At 45.0% G+C, this 18,497-nt stretch overlaps 1 protein-coding gene across 1 annotated transcript in view; it reads left to right on the forward strand.

Annotated features, from left to right (window-relative positions):
• The window catches only part of LOC142313024 (uncharacterized), a 327,494-nt gene that overhangs the window by 245,713 nt on the left and 63,284 nt on the right, over positions 1 to 18,497 (forward strand). The window contains 2 exon segments of the mRNA XM_075352011.1: positions 7,468 to 7,580; positions 16,734 to 16,821. Coding sequence (XP_075208126.1) covers positions 7,468 to 7,580; positions 16,734 to 16,821 — 201 coding nt within the window.

Here is an 18,497-nt window from a genome sequence, read left to right on the forward strand (position 1 = left end):
GCCTCCCTGGTGGCTTATATAGGATACTAGATAGGGACATCACGGGAGCCAGGGGCCAGCGGTATATTGTACTAGGGGTCACCATCTTCCCTTTGTCTCTGGAGGTAGCAGACTCTCAATCAGCTGTTCAGCAGCAGCAGCGGTCGCAGACTCTAAGTTTTGACGATTCTGTGTGTAAGCAGGTCCAGCCTGAGCCCAAGCTTGCTCTCTCAGACAGGTTTTCTTGGGGTAGAGACAATGTTTTGGCTTTCAGGGAGGCCGGTATATTGAACTTTAGGCTTGGGCCTTATTCATCTGGTAATGAGGACCAATGGGTGGGGATTATGATCTCACTGTTGCAGGGGAATCCTCATTACTGGCCTTTTTTCTCTGCCACCCGACTCTGGTTGTCTCCGGTCAGTGGATGGAGTTTTTTGGGCCTTAGGTCTCATCTATGATGATCCTGACCAATTGTCCTTGACTAATTCAAGGCTCTGTCACCTTCAGCAGGGACATCAGTTAGCATAGACTTCTTGTTCAGAATTTCATAGATGGACAGCTGATACCACATGGAATAACCCAGCTCTTAGATACCAATTTTGTTAGGGACTGTCAGAGAGGTTGAAAGATGCCTTGGGTGTGTGGATAGACGCCTCCGCGATACGGTTTCCGGGGAAGGTGGTCTCATCTATCTATCTCGGGGCAGCACTCCTTTGCTGGGAGTACAATCTGAAGGTGAACCATCACTCATTGTTTTGGAGGAGTGCATGCAGATAGGGGGGGCTACTCTTTGCATTATTCCATTGCGATCCACCATAAAAAGGGGTTTGCTTCTTTTGTGGTAAAAGAGGTCATTTTATTGGTGTCTGCCCTTCAGTTTCTAAGCAAAAAGGAACATGTGGGATCCAGCTGACCCTTGTTGGGGGGGGTAGTCGGAGTTTGTGTTTTTCCTCAATATGTATATCTCGATTTGTCCTAACAGCTGATGTGGTGCTAAAAAGCAAAACTGAGAACAATAGAAGAAAATCGGGTTTTTATCAGCCGCGCCAATGATCACTTCTCAGGTATTCAGATTAATTGATCTTTTATTTTGCACAGGTCTACGCGTTTCTGGAGTCTCAGCTCCCTTCCTCAGGACCATCAGGCATAAGAACACATCAAATCTGATTTGATGTGTTCTTATGCCTGATGGTCCTGAGGAAGGGAGCTGAGACTCCAGAAACGCGTAGACCTGTGCAAAATAAAAGATCAATTAATCTGAATACCTGAGAAGTGATCATTGCCGCGGCTGATAAAAACCCGATTTTCTTCTATTGTTCTCTGTTATCTGCCGTTTGGGTTACTGCTGCCGTGATCCCAGTTTTCCATGCCTATATAGTAGTTGTGACTTTCACAACTTCATTTGGTGAGTATTACTGCTCCCTGTCTTTACCCCCTGTGTTATTGGGGTAAAACCCTATTGCGCTTCTTTTCCACAGCTCTCTACTCAAAAAGCAAAACTGAGAATATTTCTGTGTTTGTGGACAGTGGAACAGGAGTCCGCATGGTGGATGCTTAGTTTGTAAGGACTCATGGGCTTGCTTGTAGTATACTCTGCCCTGCTCACACCACACATGGAATACTGTGTACAGTTTTGGGCGCCCCAATTCAAGAAAGACATCAATATATTGGAACAAGTACAGAGAAGAGCAACCAAGATGGTAGAAGGTCTGCAAACCATGTCATATGAAGACTGGCTACAAGTGCTAGGAATCTTTAGTTTGCAAAAGAGAAGGCTGAGAGGAGACTTAACAGTGATATACAAATATCTGAAAGGTAGTCACAGTGCAGAGGGAACCACCCTATTCTCATTAGTACAAGAAAGTACAAAAAGCAATGGGATGAAACTGAAAGGAATGAGATTCAGATTAGACATTAGGAAAAACTTTCTGACCATGAGGGCAGTCATGGAAGTGGAACAGGCTACCACGGGAGGTAGTGAGCTTTCCACCAATGGAAATCTTCAAGCGGAAGTTGGTTAAACATATACCGTGTTTTTCCAAAAATAAGACACTGTCTTATATTTTTTTTTTTTTGCCCCCCCAAAAAAGCACTAGGGCTTATTTTTGGAGGAAGTCTTATTCTTGGAGAAACACGGTTGGGGGTAAGTTTACCCCCCAAAAAAGCAGACCCCCCACTTCCCAGGAGACTCATACTCACCAGACCCGGATGTCTGCATGGCTCCCAGGTTCTCCCTGTGATCTCCGGTCGGTGCTGCATGCCATTCTCCCCTGCTGCTGGCTGACACACACAGCCCGATCCCAGACACACACAGCAAATCACACACAGCAGATAGCAGACACACACAGCCGATATCAGATACACACAGCCAATCGCAGACACACACAGCAAATCACACACACACACAGCAGATAGCAGGCACACACAGCAGATAGCAGGCACACACAGCCGATCACACATACACACAGCCGATCACAGATACACACAGTCGATCACAGATACACACAGCCGATCGCAGGCACACACAGCCGATCGCAGATACACACAGCCGAACGCAGATACACACAGCCGATCCCAGACACACACAGCCGATCCCAGACACACACAGCCGATCCCAGACACACACAGCAGATCCCAGACACACAGCCAATCGCACAGACACACAGCCGATCGCACACATCACATCCAGCGCTTACGGCCGCAGGGAATGATAAGAGCAAGTCACGCGTCCCGCCGCAGGTCCTGTTCGTTGCGCTCCACTGCACTGCCTCTCGGGATTCTGCCGGCGAGAAGACATCGGTGTTGCTGGATGAGGTGAGTGTGTGTGCGATCCGATGTTTGTGTGTGTGATTTGATGTTTGCGTGTGATCCGATGTTTGTGTGTGCGATCTGATTATGTGTGTGATCTGACTGTGCGATCCGATGTTTGTGTGTGAGATATATGGTGTGTGTGTGAGATCTGATTGTGTGTGTGTGTGTGTGTGTGTGTGTGTGTGAGAGCTGATGTGTGCGGGTGTGTGATCACTGCAGGTCCTGCCGCTCAGCATCGGGTGAGTGTAATTGCCGGGTGCCGCTGTCTATAATGAAGTGTCCTGCAGTATTTGTAACCTTTTATAGCTGCACGGACACTTCATTATTGATCCGGGACTAGGGCTTATTTTCAGGGGAGAGCTTATATTTAAGCCTTGATCCGAAAATGCTGAAAATCCCTGCTAGGGCTTATTTTTGGGGGAGGGCTTATTTTTGGAAAAACACGGTAGGTGGGATGATTTAGGAAAACCTGCACTTGCAGGGGGTTGGACACGATAGCCCTTTAGGTCCTTTCCAACTCTACTACTCTATGATTAAACTGATCTCTATTTTTGCCATCGATTTATCGTCACTTGCTCAGGGATGCCTTACACAGATTGTACATGGTATAAGGCTGAGGGTAGGACCCCTGCATTATGAAATCGTTTCCTGTTATGTCTTGGAGGGCCTTTCTACTCCTATTGTACTGGGGCTACCCTTGTTGGTGAAGCATAATCCTGTAGTGAATTAGCAATCCAGGGAAATTTTGGAGTGCGGAGATTATTTTCTTCAATAACTGCTTGAACATATCCTTCTCTGCGGACTCTATGTGGACCTTTTTTTTTAATCAATAGTTTTTATTAAATGACTAGCTGTACTACCCGGCTTCGCCCGGGTTAATAACTGCTGTTAACAAAATAGAATGTATTAACAAAAATGTATTCTGCACACAAAAACCACAAAACAAATAGATAGAAATGTAATTATTTAAAGACAAAAACTAAGCTAATAGAAGCATTTCACAACATATATTTCAACACCACAGATATTCCACACAGATTTAACTAAATTGGCCAAGTAATGTGCTCCATCTGTCTCTGTATCGTTCCCCGTCTGTCTCTTTCCCCGTCTGTCTCTGTCTGTCTCTCTGGCTGTCTCCTCCTTCCCTATCTGCCTGTCTCTGTCCCTGTCTGCATGTCTGTCCGTCTCTTTCCAGGTCCGTCTCTTTCCAGGTCCGTCTCTTTCCAGGTCCGTCTCTTTCCAGGTCCGTCTCTTTCCAGGTCCGTCTCTTTGCAGGTCCGTCTCTTTGTCTCTCTGTCTGTCTCTCTCTATCCGTCTCCCCACCAACATCTTATTACCTCAAATATAAGCTTCTTATACTATGAATGTCTTTTGTTCCTATAGCAACCAATCAAAGCTCCTACTAATAACCTGTAGTTCCAGGCTCCATTTACTTTAATGGAGGCATGTTTTTTGGAGAGTAACTGTAAAGCGCGGGGTTAAATTTTCCTGTCAAAACATAGTCTACGACGTTCCCTGGGTCACATGAGGTGTCTGTGCAAAATTTCGTGATTGTAAATGCGACGGTGCGGATACACTTTTCGTTTCACTTTTTCCCCATTATGTAGATAGGGGCAAAATTGATTGGTAAATTGGAACGAGCGGGGTTAAAATTTCGCCTCACAACATAACCTATGACGCTCTCAGGGTCCAGACGTGTGAGTGTGCAAAATTTTGTGTCTGCAGCTGCGACGGTGCAGATGCCAATCCCAGACATATACACATACAGTACACCCACACATTCAGCTTTATATATTAGATTTTTAAGTATAACATAATATCCTCGGACAAATATACATATCACTAGATTATAACCTAACAGTGAATAATTAAACATATAACCACACACATCAGATCAGAGACACACACAATCACACATCAGATTGCACACACACACTCAACACATCTAGCGATATCGATTGCTTCTGGTCCGGCATAAGGACCTTAGACACTGTGCAGTGGAGCACCCAGGACCTGCAGGTGGAACACATGGAGGACCCAGCAGTGGAACGCATCATAGAGACAAGAGAGCAGAGAGTCTCCTGCTGGCCAGAAGCAAGTGGTATCACTGGATGTGGTGAGTGAGTGCGCGCGTAACTGCATGTGCGATTAAATGAGTGTGTGTTTGAGTGTGTAAGATCTGTTGTGTGAGTGTCGGACAGAAAGAGTGGGAGACAGTGTGCAGCATACCTGCTGGGAGCGCCCACCGAAGATCGCAAGAGGATCTGGTAGCCACGCAGATGTCCGGGGTCTAGTAAGTATGACGATCCTGGAAAGGGGATCTGCATTTTTTGGGGGCTAAATTTTCCCCAACCATGTTTCCTCAAAAATGAGCCCTACCCCGAAAATAAGTCGGGGACATATCAGACCCTCCTCTTCACCCATGGCAGCAGAGTTCTTCTTTAAGAAAAAAAGATATGGGGTCTCTGTCCTTGTTTGGATTTTTGGGAATTTAATCAGATTACCATCTGAGACTCATATCCTCTGCCTCTGATTCCAGATTAATTCAATCAGATTGTGGGAGCTAAATTGGACTTGGTTCTCCAAGTTGGACTTAGGGTACCGTCACACTTTAGCGACGCTCCAGCGATCCCGCCAGCGATCTGACCTGGTCAGGATCGCTGGTGCGTCGCTACATGGTCGCCAGCGACCAGCCCCCAGCCACCAGCGACGCATGGAAGCGATGCTGCGCTTGGTAACTAAGGTAAATATTGGGTAACCAAGCAAAGCACTTTGCTTGGTTACCCGATATTTACCTTGGTTACCAGAGCACACCGCTTAGCGCTGGCTCCCTGCACTTGTAGCCAGAGTACACATCGGGTTAATAAGTAAACCGCTTTGCTTATTTACCCGATGTGTACTCCAGCTACGTGTGCAGGGAGCAGGGAGCCGGCACTGGCAGCCTGAGAGTGGCAGACGCTAGTAACCAAGGTAAATATCTGGTAACCAAGCAAAGCCCTTTGCTTGGTTACCTGATATTTACCTTGGTTACAGCTTTACCGCAGGCTGTCAGAAGCCGGCTCCCTGCACATTCAGATCGTTGCTCTCTCGCTGTCAAACACAGCGATGTGTGCTTCACAGCGGGAGAGCAACATCCAAAAAATGAACCAGCACTGTGTGTAACGAGCAGCGATTTCACAGCAGGGGCCAGATCGCTGCTCAGTGTCACACACCGCGAGATCGCTAATGAGGTCACTGGTGCGTCACAAAAAACGTGACTCAGCAGCGATCTCGCTATGTGAGAAGTACCTCTTAAAGTGGGAATACAATCTGGTTAGAATCAGAGAAGGGGATGAATGGAAAACGGCTTTCAATACAATTGAGGGGCATGTTGAAAGTCTGGGCATGGCAATTTGGCCTTACTAATGCCCCTGCGGTTTTCCAGCATTTTGTAAATTATATTTTTCACCATTTAGTGGGCAGCTTTGTGGTGGTTTATTTGGACGATAACTTAATCTACTAACTCAGTACGGAGACACATCAGGTACATGTGAAACGGGTAATACAGATTTTAAGAGATAATAACCTGTATGCCAAACTGGAGAAGTGTGTTTTTGATGTTCAAGGGGTGCAGTTTTTGGGATGCCTGATGTCATCTTTGGGTTTTCGAATGGATACAGAGAAGGTCCGTGCAGTACTTGACTGGTATCGTCCAGAAAAATCTAAAAGCGTTTCTCGGGTTTACCAATTTTTACTGGAAATGCATTCAAAATCATTCGATAATTCTTAAACCGCTTACTGACATGACAGAAAAGGGGTCAGATTTCGTTAAATGGTCGAACTCCACCCAGCAGGCTTTTTTGTTTGTAAAGAGTTGTTTTTCCCCAGCACCTATACTCATCCAGCATGATGCTTCACAGCCTTTTATCGTAGAGGTTGATGCATCTGAGGTGGAGGTTGGGACTGTGTTGTCACATAGTCCTTCACCTGGTAAATAGCATCCATGAGCTTTTTCTTTTAAAAAAAATTGACTTTGGCTGACAGAAATTTTGATGTTGGCAATAGAGAATTGTTGACAATTTAACTTAGCTTTCTAGGAATGGCGTCATTGGCTGGAGGGAGCAGTTAATCCCATTACTGTGATCACAGATCATAAAAATCTGTCATATCTTGAATCTGCCAAACGTCTCAATCCCAGGCAGCCCAGATGGTCTATTTTTTTTACCATGTTTAACTGTCACTTACCATCCAGGGGTTAAAAACATCAAAGGAGATGCATTTTCCCGGAGCTTCCCTGGTCGAAGTGATTATGAGAACCCTGTCCCTATTTTACAATAGGCGGCGGCAGCTCCACTTTGTGCCCAGACCTGGAGGGGGGAGGTGTTTGAGGCTTAGGAAGTTGCCTCGGCCTCCTACTCTACAGGGAGGTTATTTGTACCACCTAACCTGCACCCTAAAATAATTGGGGAACATGACAATACCATATTTACTGGTCATCCAGGTGGTAAAGCAACCTCGGACCTACTTTCTCATTATTTTGGTGGCCGGGGTTGCATCAAGATATGGTTAACTATGTGTCTGCTTGCAGTACTTGTGCATGTTCCAAGGTGCTGCATATCTCTGCTACATTGGCTATCCCTAGTAGACCATGGACGCGTATACATATGGATTTCATTACTAATCTACCTTTGTCTGCAGGAAAGATGGTGGTTTTAGCAGCTGTGGGCAGGTTCAGTAAAATGGTACATTTCATCGTGTTTCGAGCACTGCCGAATGCCAACACTCTGCCTTTGGTGTTCATTAATGAAATTGTAAAGCTTCACGGGGTTCTTGCCGATATGGTCTCAGATCAGGGGAACCCAGTTTGTTTCCAAATTTTGGAAAGCTTTTTATGCTTGTCTGAGGGTTCAGCCGTCTTTCTCTACTGCCTTCTATCCTCAGTCGAATGGTAAGATTGAACATAAAAATCAAGACTTACCTTAGGTGTTTTGTCCCCGAGAACCAGGAGGATTGGGCATCTTAACAAAACCAGATTTGCTATAAAACATCAGGGGAGCCAGCGGTAGGTTTTCCCAGGGGTCACCATCTTTCCTTACTTAGCAGCAGAGTTTCTCCCCCCCCCCCCCCTCCATTCGTCTGGTATTCCCCCATACCAAGCATGACATGCGCAGGGAAAAGCTCTGAATAATCAAAAGAAGACAAAAGTCATGGAGAGGGAATGTTAATAATCCACTACAGAGTACAAAATAAACTAATCTCTCTCGCCCACAAAGCTTTCCTTAGTTCTGCAACCATACATCTCCTCCCTCATCTCTGTCTATCACCCTACCTGTGCTCACTTTGATGCAACTGATCCAAGACTATTCCTCAATAATCCGAACCTCACACTTTCTCCAAGATTTATCTCATGCAGCGCCAGTTTTCTGGAATGCACTACTCCAGACAATCCGATTTATTGCCACTATCCACAGTTTCTAGCATGTTCTAGAAACCGTATCCTAAACAATCTTATTAACACCTATACCTCACATTTTTAAAGGAAACATGTCACCACTTTTTTGGTATATAAGCTGCAGCCACCACCACCGGGCTCTTATATACAGTTATGGCCAAAAGTTTTGAGAATGACACCAAAATTATATTTTCACATGATCTGTTGCCCTCTGGTTTTTAATTGTGTTTTTCTGATGTTTACATCACATAGAGAAGTATAATTGCAATCATATTATGAGTACCAAAAGGTTATATTGACAGTTAGAATGAGTTAATGCAGCAAGTCAATATTTGCAGTGTTGACCCTTCTTCTTCACGACCTCTGCAATTCTCCCTGGCATGCACTCAATCAACTTCTGGACCAAATCCTGACTGTTAGCTGTCCATTCTTGCATAAGCAATGCTTGCATTTTGCCAGAATTTGTTGGTTTTTGTTTGTCCACCCGTCTCTTGATGATTGCCCACAAGTTCTCAATGGGATTAAGATCTGGGGAGTTTCCAGGCCATGGACCCAAAATCTCTATGTTTTGTTCCATGAGCCATTTAGTGATCACCTTTGCTTTATGGCAAGGTGCTCCATCATGCTGGAAAAGGCATTGTTGGGCGCCAAACTGCTCTTGGACAGTTGGGAGAAGTTGCTCTTGGAGGACATTCTGGTACCATTCTTTATTCATGACTGTTTTTAGGCAAGACTGTGAGTGAGCCAATTCCCTTGGCTGAGAAGCAACCCCACACATGAATCGTTTCAGGATGCTTAACAGTTGGCATGAGACAAGACTGGTGGTAGCGCTCACCTGTTCTTCTCCTAATAAGCTGTTTTTCCAAACAATCGAAAAGGGGATTCATCTGAGAAAATGACTTTACCCCAGTCCACAGCAGTCCACTCCCTGAACCTTTTGCAGAATATCAGTCGGTCCCTGATGTTTTTTCTGGAGAGAAGTGGCTTCTTTGCTGCCTCCTTGAAACCAGGCCTTGCTCAAGCAGTCTCCGCCTCACAGTGCGTGCAGAAGCACTCACACCAGCCTGCTGCCATTGCTGAGCTAGCTCGGCACTGCTGGTAGTTCGATCCCACAGCTGAAGCAGTTTTAAGATACGGTCCTGGCGTTTGCTGGTCCTTCTTGGGCGCCCTGGAGCCTTTTTGGCAACAATGGAAGCTCTCTCCTTGAAGTTCTTGATGATGCGATAGATTGTTGACTGAGGTGCAATCTTTGTAGCTGCGATACTCTTCCCTGTTAGGCCATTTTTGTGCAGAGCAATGATGGCTGCACGTGTTTCTTTAGCGATAACCATGGTTAACTGAAGAGAAACAATGATACCAAGCACCAGCCTCCTTTTAAAGTGTCCAGTGGTGTCATTCTTACTTAATCATGACTGACTGATCGCCAGCCCTGTCCTCATCAACACCCACACCTGTGTTAATGGAACAATCACTAAAACAATGTTAGCTGCTCCTTTTAAGGCAGGAATGCAATGATGTTGAAATGTGTTTTGGGGGTTAAAGTTCATTTTCTTAGCCAATATTGACTTTGCAAGTAATTGCTGTTAAGCTGATCACTCTTTATGACATTCTGGAGTATATGCAAATTGACATTAGAAAAACGTAAGCAGTAGACTTTGTAAAAATTAATATTTGTAGCAGTCTCAAAATTTTTGCCCATGACTGTACTGTACAGCATTCTAACTTGCTGTATATAAGAGCCCAGGCCGCTGTGACAACATAAAAACACTTTATAATACTTACCTAACGGTCGCTCTGCGATGGATGAGGGCCTAATGGGCGTCTCCGTTGTCCGGTGCCGGAGCTGCCTCTTTCGGCCATATTTGTTCACCTTCTTCTCTAGCCGCGGTGCATGACGGGTCCGACGTCATACACACTCGCCGGCATTCAGGTTCTGAGAAGGCGCACTTTGATCAAAGTATTGTGGTGCGTCTGCGCAGGACCGTCGAGTGTGTATGTCGTAGCCGCGTCATGCACACAGGCTTCAGAAAGAAGTCGAAGATGGCCTAAAGGGGAAGCGCCTGCACCGGAAAACGGGGACGCACATTAGGCCCTCATCCACCGCAGAGCGACCGTTAGGTAAGTATTATAAAGTGCTTTTTTTTTATGTTGTCACAGCGGCCTGGGCTCTTATATACAGCAAGTTAGAATGCTGTACAGTATATAAGAGCCCGGTGGTGGTGGCCGCAGCTTATACACCAAAAAACTGGTGGGAACCTATCAGGTGCAATATGCACCCAGAACCACGAGCAGTTCTGGGTGCTTATTAGTAATCCTGGCCTAACCATCCCTGTACACACTAACATAGATAAACAGATCTTTAGAAAACTTATTTGTAAAGATCTTTTATCTTATGCTAATGAATGCAATCACTAGTCCCAAGGGCGTTTCTCCCCTTAGCTAGTTGGTCCACATAGCATGATAGCACGCCCCTGTGGATGTACTAACATGCTAATGAATATGCAGTGACGCCGCATATACTTCACTGTTCATGCAGGCCGACGGTGGATAGATGCGCATTGGGCATGATCCGGAGTCCTCAGCACTTCCGGTCATGCGCACTGTACCTCACTGAAGACGGGAAACTTACACCTGGCATCAGTTTAGTAAGCATGATCGGAAGCCTCGGGTACTCCAGATCATGCCCACTTCGCATCCATCCTCCGCCGGCCGCCATCAAGACTGAGGTATGTGCGGCGTCACTGCGTATTCATTAGCATGTAAGTACGCCCACAGGGGCATGCTAGCATGCTATGTGGGCCAACTAGCCAATGGGAGAAATGCCCTTGGGACTAGTGCCCTCGCTCATTAGCATAAGATAAAAGATATTTAGAAATACTTTTTCTAAAGATCTCTTTATCTATGCTAGTGTATACAGGGACTGACAGGGATTACTAATATGCACCCAGAACTGCTCGTGGTTCTGGGTGCATATTGCATCTGACAGTTTCACTTAGTAGCAGTAATATTGCGTCCAAGTGGTCTTTAGTGTTAATCCCCGTCGGCTGCTGCAAGCAGCCTATAGCGATCAGCGCACATATTAGCTGATTTATACAACTGACATGTGTGCCTGCTAGGCACGAGCGAAATTGCTATCCACCCGTGCCTTTTAACCCCTTAAATGGGGCTGTCAAGATGTGACAGCGCCATATTAACGGCGATAGCGGTAGATCCGTACTCACAGGCCGATAACGGAAGTCACGTGACGTCATCAAGTGGATCCTGTGGTTCTTATGGTAGCACAGTATGATGAGTATCATATGATGACTCCTGTGCTCACATGACTCAGGTCCTGTGAGAAACAGCCAAGTGCCTCTTGTTACAAGAGATGATCAATTCTCCCGGTCTGAGCGGTGCTGCTCTGATCATGAGGAATGAATATACGATCAGACTGCTGATCGTTATAGTCCCCTAGGGAATCTAGTAAAATAATAAAAAATGTTAAAAAAAAGTTTAAAAAATATAAAAAAAATTTTAACAACCTAAAAGTTCAAATCACCCCCCTTTCGCCCCATTAAAAATTAAAGTGTTAAAAAAATAAAAAACATACACATTTGTAATTACTGGGTTCAGAAATACCCGATCTATGAAAATATAAAATTAATTAATCTGATCGGTAAACAGCGTAGCGGTAAAAAATTCCAAATGCCAAAATTACGTTTTTTGGTTGTCACAAATTTTGCGCTAAATGCAATAACAGGCGATCAAAACATAGCATCTGCGCTAAAATTGTTAAAAACATCAGCTCGAGACGCAAAAAATAATCTGTCACTGAGCCATAGATCCTGAGAAATGAGAACGCTATGGGTCACGGAAATTGGTGCGAAATGTGCGCTACTTTTTTCGGACAAGCTTCAGATTTTTTTTTAACCTCTTAGATATAAGTAAACCTATACATGTTTGGGGTGTACGAACTCACACCGGCCTCAGGCATCATACTCACACATCAGTTTTACCATATAGTGAGCACTGTGAATAAACTATCTCAAAAACAATAGAGTAATCGCACTTTTTTGCTATTTTTCCGCATTTTGGAATTTTTTTTGGCCGTTTTCCAGTACACTATATGGTAAAACTCATGGTTTCATTTAAAAGTAGAGCTCGTGCTGCAAAAAACAAACCCTTACATGGTAAGGTTGACTGAAAAATATAAACGTTACGTCTCTCGGAAGAATGGCAAAAAATAACAAAACGGAAAGCTCAAAATCGGTTGGTCGTGAAGGAGTTAAGTGTGTTTTAAAAACAAATCTGTTTAGAGAGACTTATCCCCTCACATCACTAATTTATCTCTTCCCTGTTCCTCTTCCTAAATTTTCCTCAGAATCTGTTCCCTCCTATTCATCTGACTTTTCATCCTCCATGCACATAATAGCACATGGTAAGGCTGCTTTCACACTACGTTTTTTTAACATGCATCATGAACGTTTTTTTGCTGTAAAAGCGGATCCTGCTTTTACAGCAAAAAAACGCATGCAAACGCATGTGTTATTTTGCAGAATCCTGTCACTTTAAGTTTATGGGCGGGCATTGGAGTCATGTGATCGGGAGTCAGTGGAACTGAACATGATATACTGGGAGCCACCTTCTAACAGCTGCAGAGGCTCGTAACTAAGGTAAACATCGGGTAACTTGCTTGGATAACCGATATTTACGTTGGTTACGAGCATCCGCAGGTGCTAGGAGCCGGGCTCCCTGCACACGTAACCAACGTAAACATTGGGTAACTAAGAGAAGCGCTTTCCTTGGTTACCCGATATTTATCTTGGTTACAAGTGTCCGCAGCTCTCAGGCGGGGGACAGTGGAGGGAGGAAAGAGACAGAGAGGGTGAGAGAGGAGAGGGAGAGGGAGAGAGACAGAGAGGGAAGGGGAGAGAGACACTGATCACGGAGGCTGGTTTCTGGGCATGCTCAGTAAAGCAAGCAGAATCCTGTCTATCAGCATGCCAGCGTTCACATGCGTTTGCATGCTGTTTAGTCAGGATCCAGCAATTTGCAGTATTTGGACGCAGCTCAAAAACACTACAAGTAGCGTTTTTGAAACATGTTATAAAACTGCAACTTGCTGGATCCTCACTATAACGCACGCAAACGCAGGTGAACGCATGTTAACGCGAGTCCATTGCAAATGCATTGAAATGAAAACGCATTTGAACTGGATCCGTTTTTGCGTTAAAAAAACGTTCATGACGGATGTTAAAAAAACGTAGTGTGAAAGCAGCCTTAGGCTACTTTCACACATCCGGATTTTGCTCTGCGGCACAATACGGCGTTCTGCAGAAAAACCGCAACCGGCTTTTGTAACGCCGGTTGCGGTTTTTTTTGCATAGACTTACATTAGTGCCGTATTGTGCCGCAGGGGCTTCCGTTCGGTCCGGTTTTTGCCGCATGCGGCAGATTTAGCCGATGCGGCGGCCGGATAGAACGTTCCCTGCAACGTTTTTTGCTCCGGCAAAAAAAGCCGCATCCGGCCGCTGCGGCGCATTTTCAATGCATGCCTATGGATGCCGGATGCGGCGCGATGCGGAAAAAAACGCATCCGGCCGCCGCATGCGGTTTTTTCCACTGCGCATGCTCAGTAGCGTGCCGCAACCGGAAAAAAACGGACCGACCGCATGTAAAAACTTATGCAAAGGATGCGGTGTTTTCGCCGCATCCGTTGCATAGGTTTCACAGCCGGATTGAGCCGCACGGCTCAAACCGGATGTGTGAAAGCAGCCTTACCCGTACTCAGACCGATACTGGCTGATGACCGGATCATGCAGCTTTATATGAAAACACAGATGTATTATAATGATGGCTGGACCATTAATAACGAGCACATTCTACCTCCTTTGTCCTCCCTATTTCCTTATAGATTATATCAGATCAGGACCCTTCACTCCTCCTGTAACTGGAGAATTATGTGCTGCGGAATACGTTGGCGCTATATAAATAAATTATTAATACATTATTAAATATGTCTACTAGCGACCCCGTTGGCCATTTGTAACAAAACTTATCAGGATTCTGTGATTTCGCAGCAATAAAATTTCATCTTCAACAATGCCGCGACCCTCTGTGAGACTTTTTACAAGTTTTGACTATTCAGAGTCAGTTAAATCTCTGTTTTTGGGTAATTTTGTCTGAAGAAAACAAGATGCCTATTATTTCTGCACATCTTGATGATGGGTAATTGATATGCTTAGGCCGCACATCCCTCATTATACAATTATACATCACCTAATACGCTGCAAGCCAATAAGTGATCAGGTTTATACAACTTGGAGTTGGAAAATACTTATGATGAGATGGTGAAAATACTGGCTTCCCTAATAACTGTGCACAGTGTATAAAGGTTAGATTTTCTAGGACTCCAGGAGCCGTGCGTGTAGGACGTGTACAGAGCGACATCTGATCTGGCAGTGATTATTCTCCATATTGTGCCTCAGATCTCTGGTGTTTTCCTCCTCCGCATCCTACATATCTCCTGGTTTATCCTCCCCCTCTGGTTCTGAAGACCCAGAGATGTTTGTGCCCCATCTTTACTTCAGGGCGATTGTGAGATCTGGCTTAGATGGCCGGTATAATAATCGGGTTCAGTCAGGTCACATTGTGGACAGTGGAGGAGCTGCCGGCTATTACATGCACTGTGTGGACGGCCCTGGCATTGGGAACATGAGGTCATCTCCGGGGTTTCCACTGTCCCGGTACCTCAGGGGCTTTGTTACTGCAACATAGCGACTGAGAAGTATCCGCAAAATCCATGTTCTAACTGCTACTACTCCCCTCCCTGTCCATCCATCAGAGCACAGCCCCGGACAAGCTGCGCTCCGCACATGTCGTACACATACAGCTCTGCTCCGTACACCTCGTACACACACGGCTCTGCTCCGTACACCTCATACACACACGGCTCTGCTCCGTACACCTCATACACACACGGCTCTGCTCCGTACACCTCGTACACACACGGCTCCGCTCCGTACACCTCGTACACACACGGCTCTGCTCCGTACACCTCGTACACACACGGCTCTGCTCCGTACACCTCGTACACACACGGCTCCGCTCCGTACACCTCGTACACACGCGGCTCTGCTCCGTACACCTCGTACACACACGGCTCTGCTCCGTACACCTCGTACACACACGGCTCTGCTCCGTACACCTCGTACACACGCGGCTCTGCTCCGTACACCTCGTACACACTCGGCTCCGCTCTGTACACACTGTAAATCCCTACTGCCCCCACACAAAACCTCCCCTCATCCAACACCATGACACCCAGCACAGCAGAGCCCTGCATACACTGAGGAGCTGACCATGTGACCCTGACTCCTCCCCTCCATGTGACATCATCACAGGTCCTGGAAGCACAGAGCAGCCATTTATCTAGTGTGGGCTCTGCAGGAGGAGGTGTGTGGAGATTCCCCATTACTGGGCTCAGGCTCCATACACATTAGATGCTGGGGGAGAACAGTCGCTCTATAGAAGAGAATTCTCCTGATTGCCCCGTGAAGGATGGATATGGACAGGGACAAGATGGCGGAGAGGATATTACACCTCACCCTAGAGATCCTCTTCCGGCTTACTGGAGAGGTGAGAGATTCTGATGATGTCACATTACACCATTCTTATCTATGGGAATAACAGATGGACAGAACTGGAGAGGTGAGGACTCTGGAAATGTCTGGAGTGAGATTTCTTACTGTGTCTCTCCATAACCAGGATTACACAGTAGTGAAGAAGACCTCTAGTGAGCGCTGTCAGGCCCCTGTGTCTGAGGGATGGGGAAGACCCCTGAGCCCAATCACGGGGCCTCCACCTCACCCCCCGATACATGAGGACATCAATGACCAGAAGATCCTAGAACTCACCTACAAGATGATTGAGCTGCTGACTGGAGAGGTGACACTGCTGGGAATGCTGGGACATTATACAGTAACGCTATGGAGGGATCGGGGGTGACGGTATCATTGTATGTGTCAGGTTCTTATAAGGTGTCAGGACATCACCGTCTATTTCTCCATGGAGGAGTGGGAGTATTTAGAAGGACACAAAGATCTGTACAAGGACGTCATGATGGAGGGTCCCCAGCCCCTCACATCACCAGGTAATAGACAGGACTAAATACACACGGCCTATAATTATCTGTATGTAAGGAATGAGTTCAGTCCCTGTATGTGTCTCCTCCAGGTCTATCCAGTAAGAGGACAACACCAGAGAGATGTCCCCGTCCTCTTCTCCCACAGGACTGTAAACAAGAAGATCCCGATGTTCCTCAGGATCATCAGATAGATGGAGAGAAGGGGCCATGAAATCTCCCTATGATGTGTAGACGGCTGTGAAGGTCTTGTGCTCAGTCTTGTTTTATCCTCCAGTATTATATGTGTTATACTTGTGTAATGAGAGCGGTGGAGATGGCAGGATTAGAGCTGATCATAGATGGAACTTCTCCATCTGTCTGTGACTTTTACAATATTTGTTTCAGGGTGAAGATCTGACCCATATTAATACTACAGAGACATATGTGAGGGGCGATGAGCGGAGTAAAGAGGAGATTCCTACAGATAACCGCCCAGGTGAGTAGTGACCACTAAATGCAGAGAAGTCACAGATTCTTCTCATTCAGCAGCTGCTACAATGTGGGACTAAGAAGAAGGAACAAAACTTATTATCCTAAAAATAAGGTGTAAGAGGTTTCCCGTACATCCTAGACACGGTAATGTGCAGTTTATAGTGGAATATGCACTTCACACATAAAATGAGCATGTAAAAAGTAAAATTATCGCAATATTTCATGAAACTACATTACATGATTTGGGTGTCAGATACGCTGTTGTGTATAAAGGTGAAATTCATCTTCAGCTTTTTACCAGAGGTCTGAAGGCTTTGATGTAAAGCTGAATAATCTTTAGAACTGTTCCCTCTACCTTGAAAACAGCCCAATTTCCAATTGCCAAAAAACTGCCCTAAAACATAATGCTGCCTCCACCATGGTTCACTGTGGGCATGGTGTTCTTTTTGTGATGCGATGTGTTTGCTTTGCGCCTTACATAACTTTTGTTATTATGGCCCAAAAGTTCAACCTTGGTATCATCACACATAACACATTTCCCTCTTGCTTCTCACAGACTTGCTGTAGGTTTCGGCACAACATAGCCGGGCTTGGTTGTTTTTTTTTTTTTTTCTTTGAAAAAAATAAATAAAAAGGCTTAATGTTACTGTTGTGACTAATTAAGCCACGTTTTGATGACTTCTTTGCAGTGCTCCATTGTTTATGCTCTGTGGTTGATCTAATGACTTGGAAATTGTTTTACACTGTTCTCGTGACTGATAAGTTTTAACAGTGAGATCCCTTTGCTGTGTTGTCAGCTGTTTATGGGTCGTGGCTTTTACTGTAAAATTCAACTAAGAAAATGTCAGGAAAATCCTCCTGAAACAGCGAAACTTTTTATATAGGGTTAATCATATTTCCTATAAATGATGGCGGCCGTGTACTGAGTACTATTTTCCTTAAATTTAAAATGTAGTTTAATTCTGAACACAACCACATCCCCAATTATAAGAGGGTGCTCATACTTTTTCAATCACATTAGTTTTAATTTCCCCTCCAAACTGATTTCCATTTATTTGTTTAACTGAATTTAATGGCTTATTAGTGACATTCAAGGTTTATAAAGCTCTGAAGTGATTCTTTTTAGTGAGCTTTTTTTATCAAGGGAATGTTATGTGGAGAATAGAGATGGAATATGTGCAGATATATACTTACTGCAAAAGATATTCGCAGCATAACTTTGCTAAGTAGGTTTTTATATACATTACTGACTTATGGGTGCGTTATGATCTGTGAAGACTACAGATTCTAGGGCTCTGCTTGCTAACTTATCTGATGTCTGTGATCAGCACAGGCAGACTCGGGTGTCGACCTGCAATCTTGTAGTTCATAGTCAGGCTAGCACATGCTGTGGGGGAGCCTGTCACATTTGTTTCCCTCCTGTACAAGCTGGTGTCTTACCACGTCAAAGTGACAGGGCGGATACGCTCTTACTTACGTAGCGCTCACTAATATACAAATTAGGCATACTGAATACAGTTTTATGGTAAAACAATAATGTAACAATTTATTAAGATTGCATCAGGATAATGTTCAATTATGGAATGGCAGAAACAATATTACCCTGTTTTATTGATTCAATCATACAATCAATGTAAATCATAGTATATAGAGAAATAAAGCATCAATACATTACCTAAG

The sequence above is a fragment of the Anomaloglossus baeobatrachus genome, chromosome 5 (assembly GCF_048569485.1).
Source record: "Anomaloglossus baeobatrachus isolate aAnoBae1 chromosome 5, aAnoBae1.hap1, whole genome shotgun sequence".
In the NCBI taxonomy this organism is placed as follows: Eukaryota; Metazoa; Chordata; class Amphibia; order Anura; family Aromobatidae; genus Anomaloglossus; species Anomaloglossus baeobatrachus.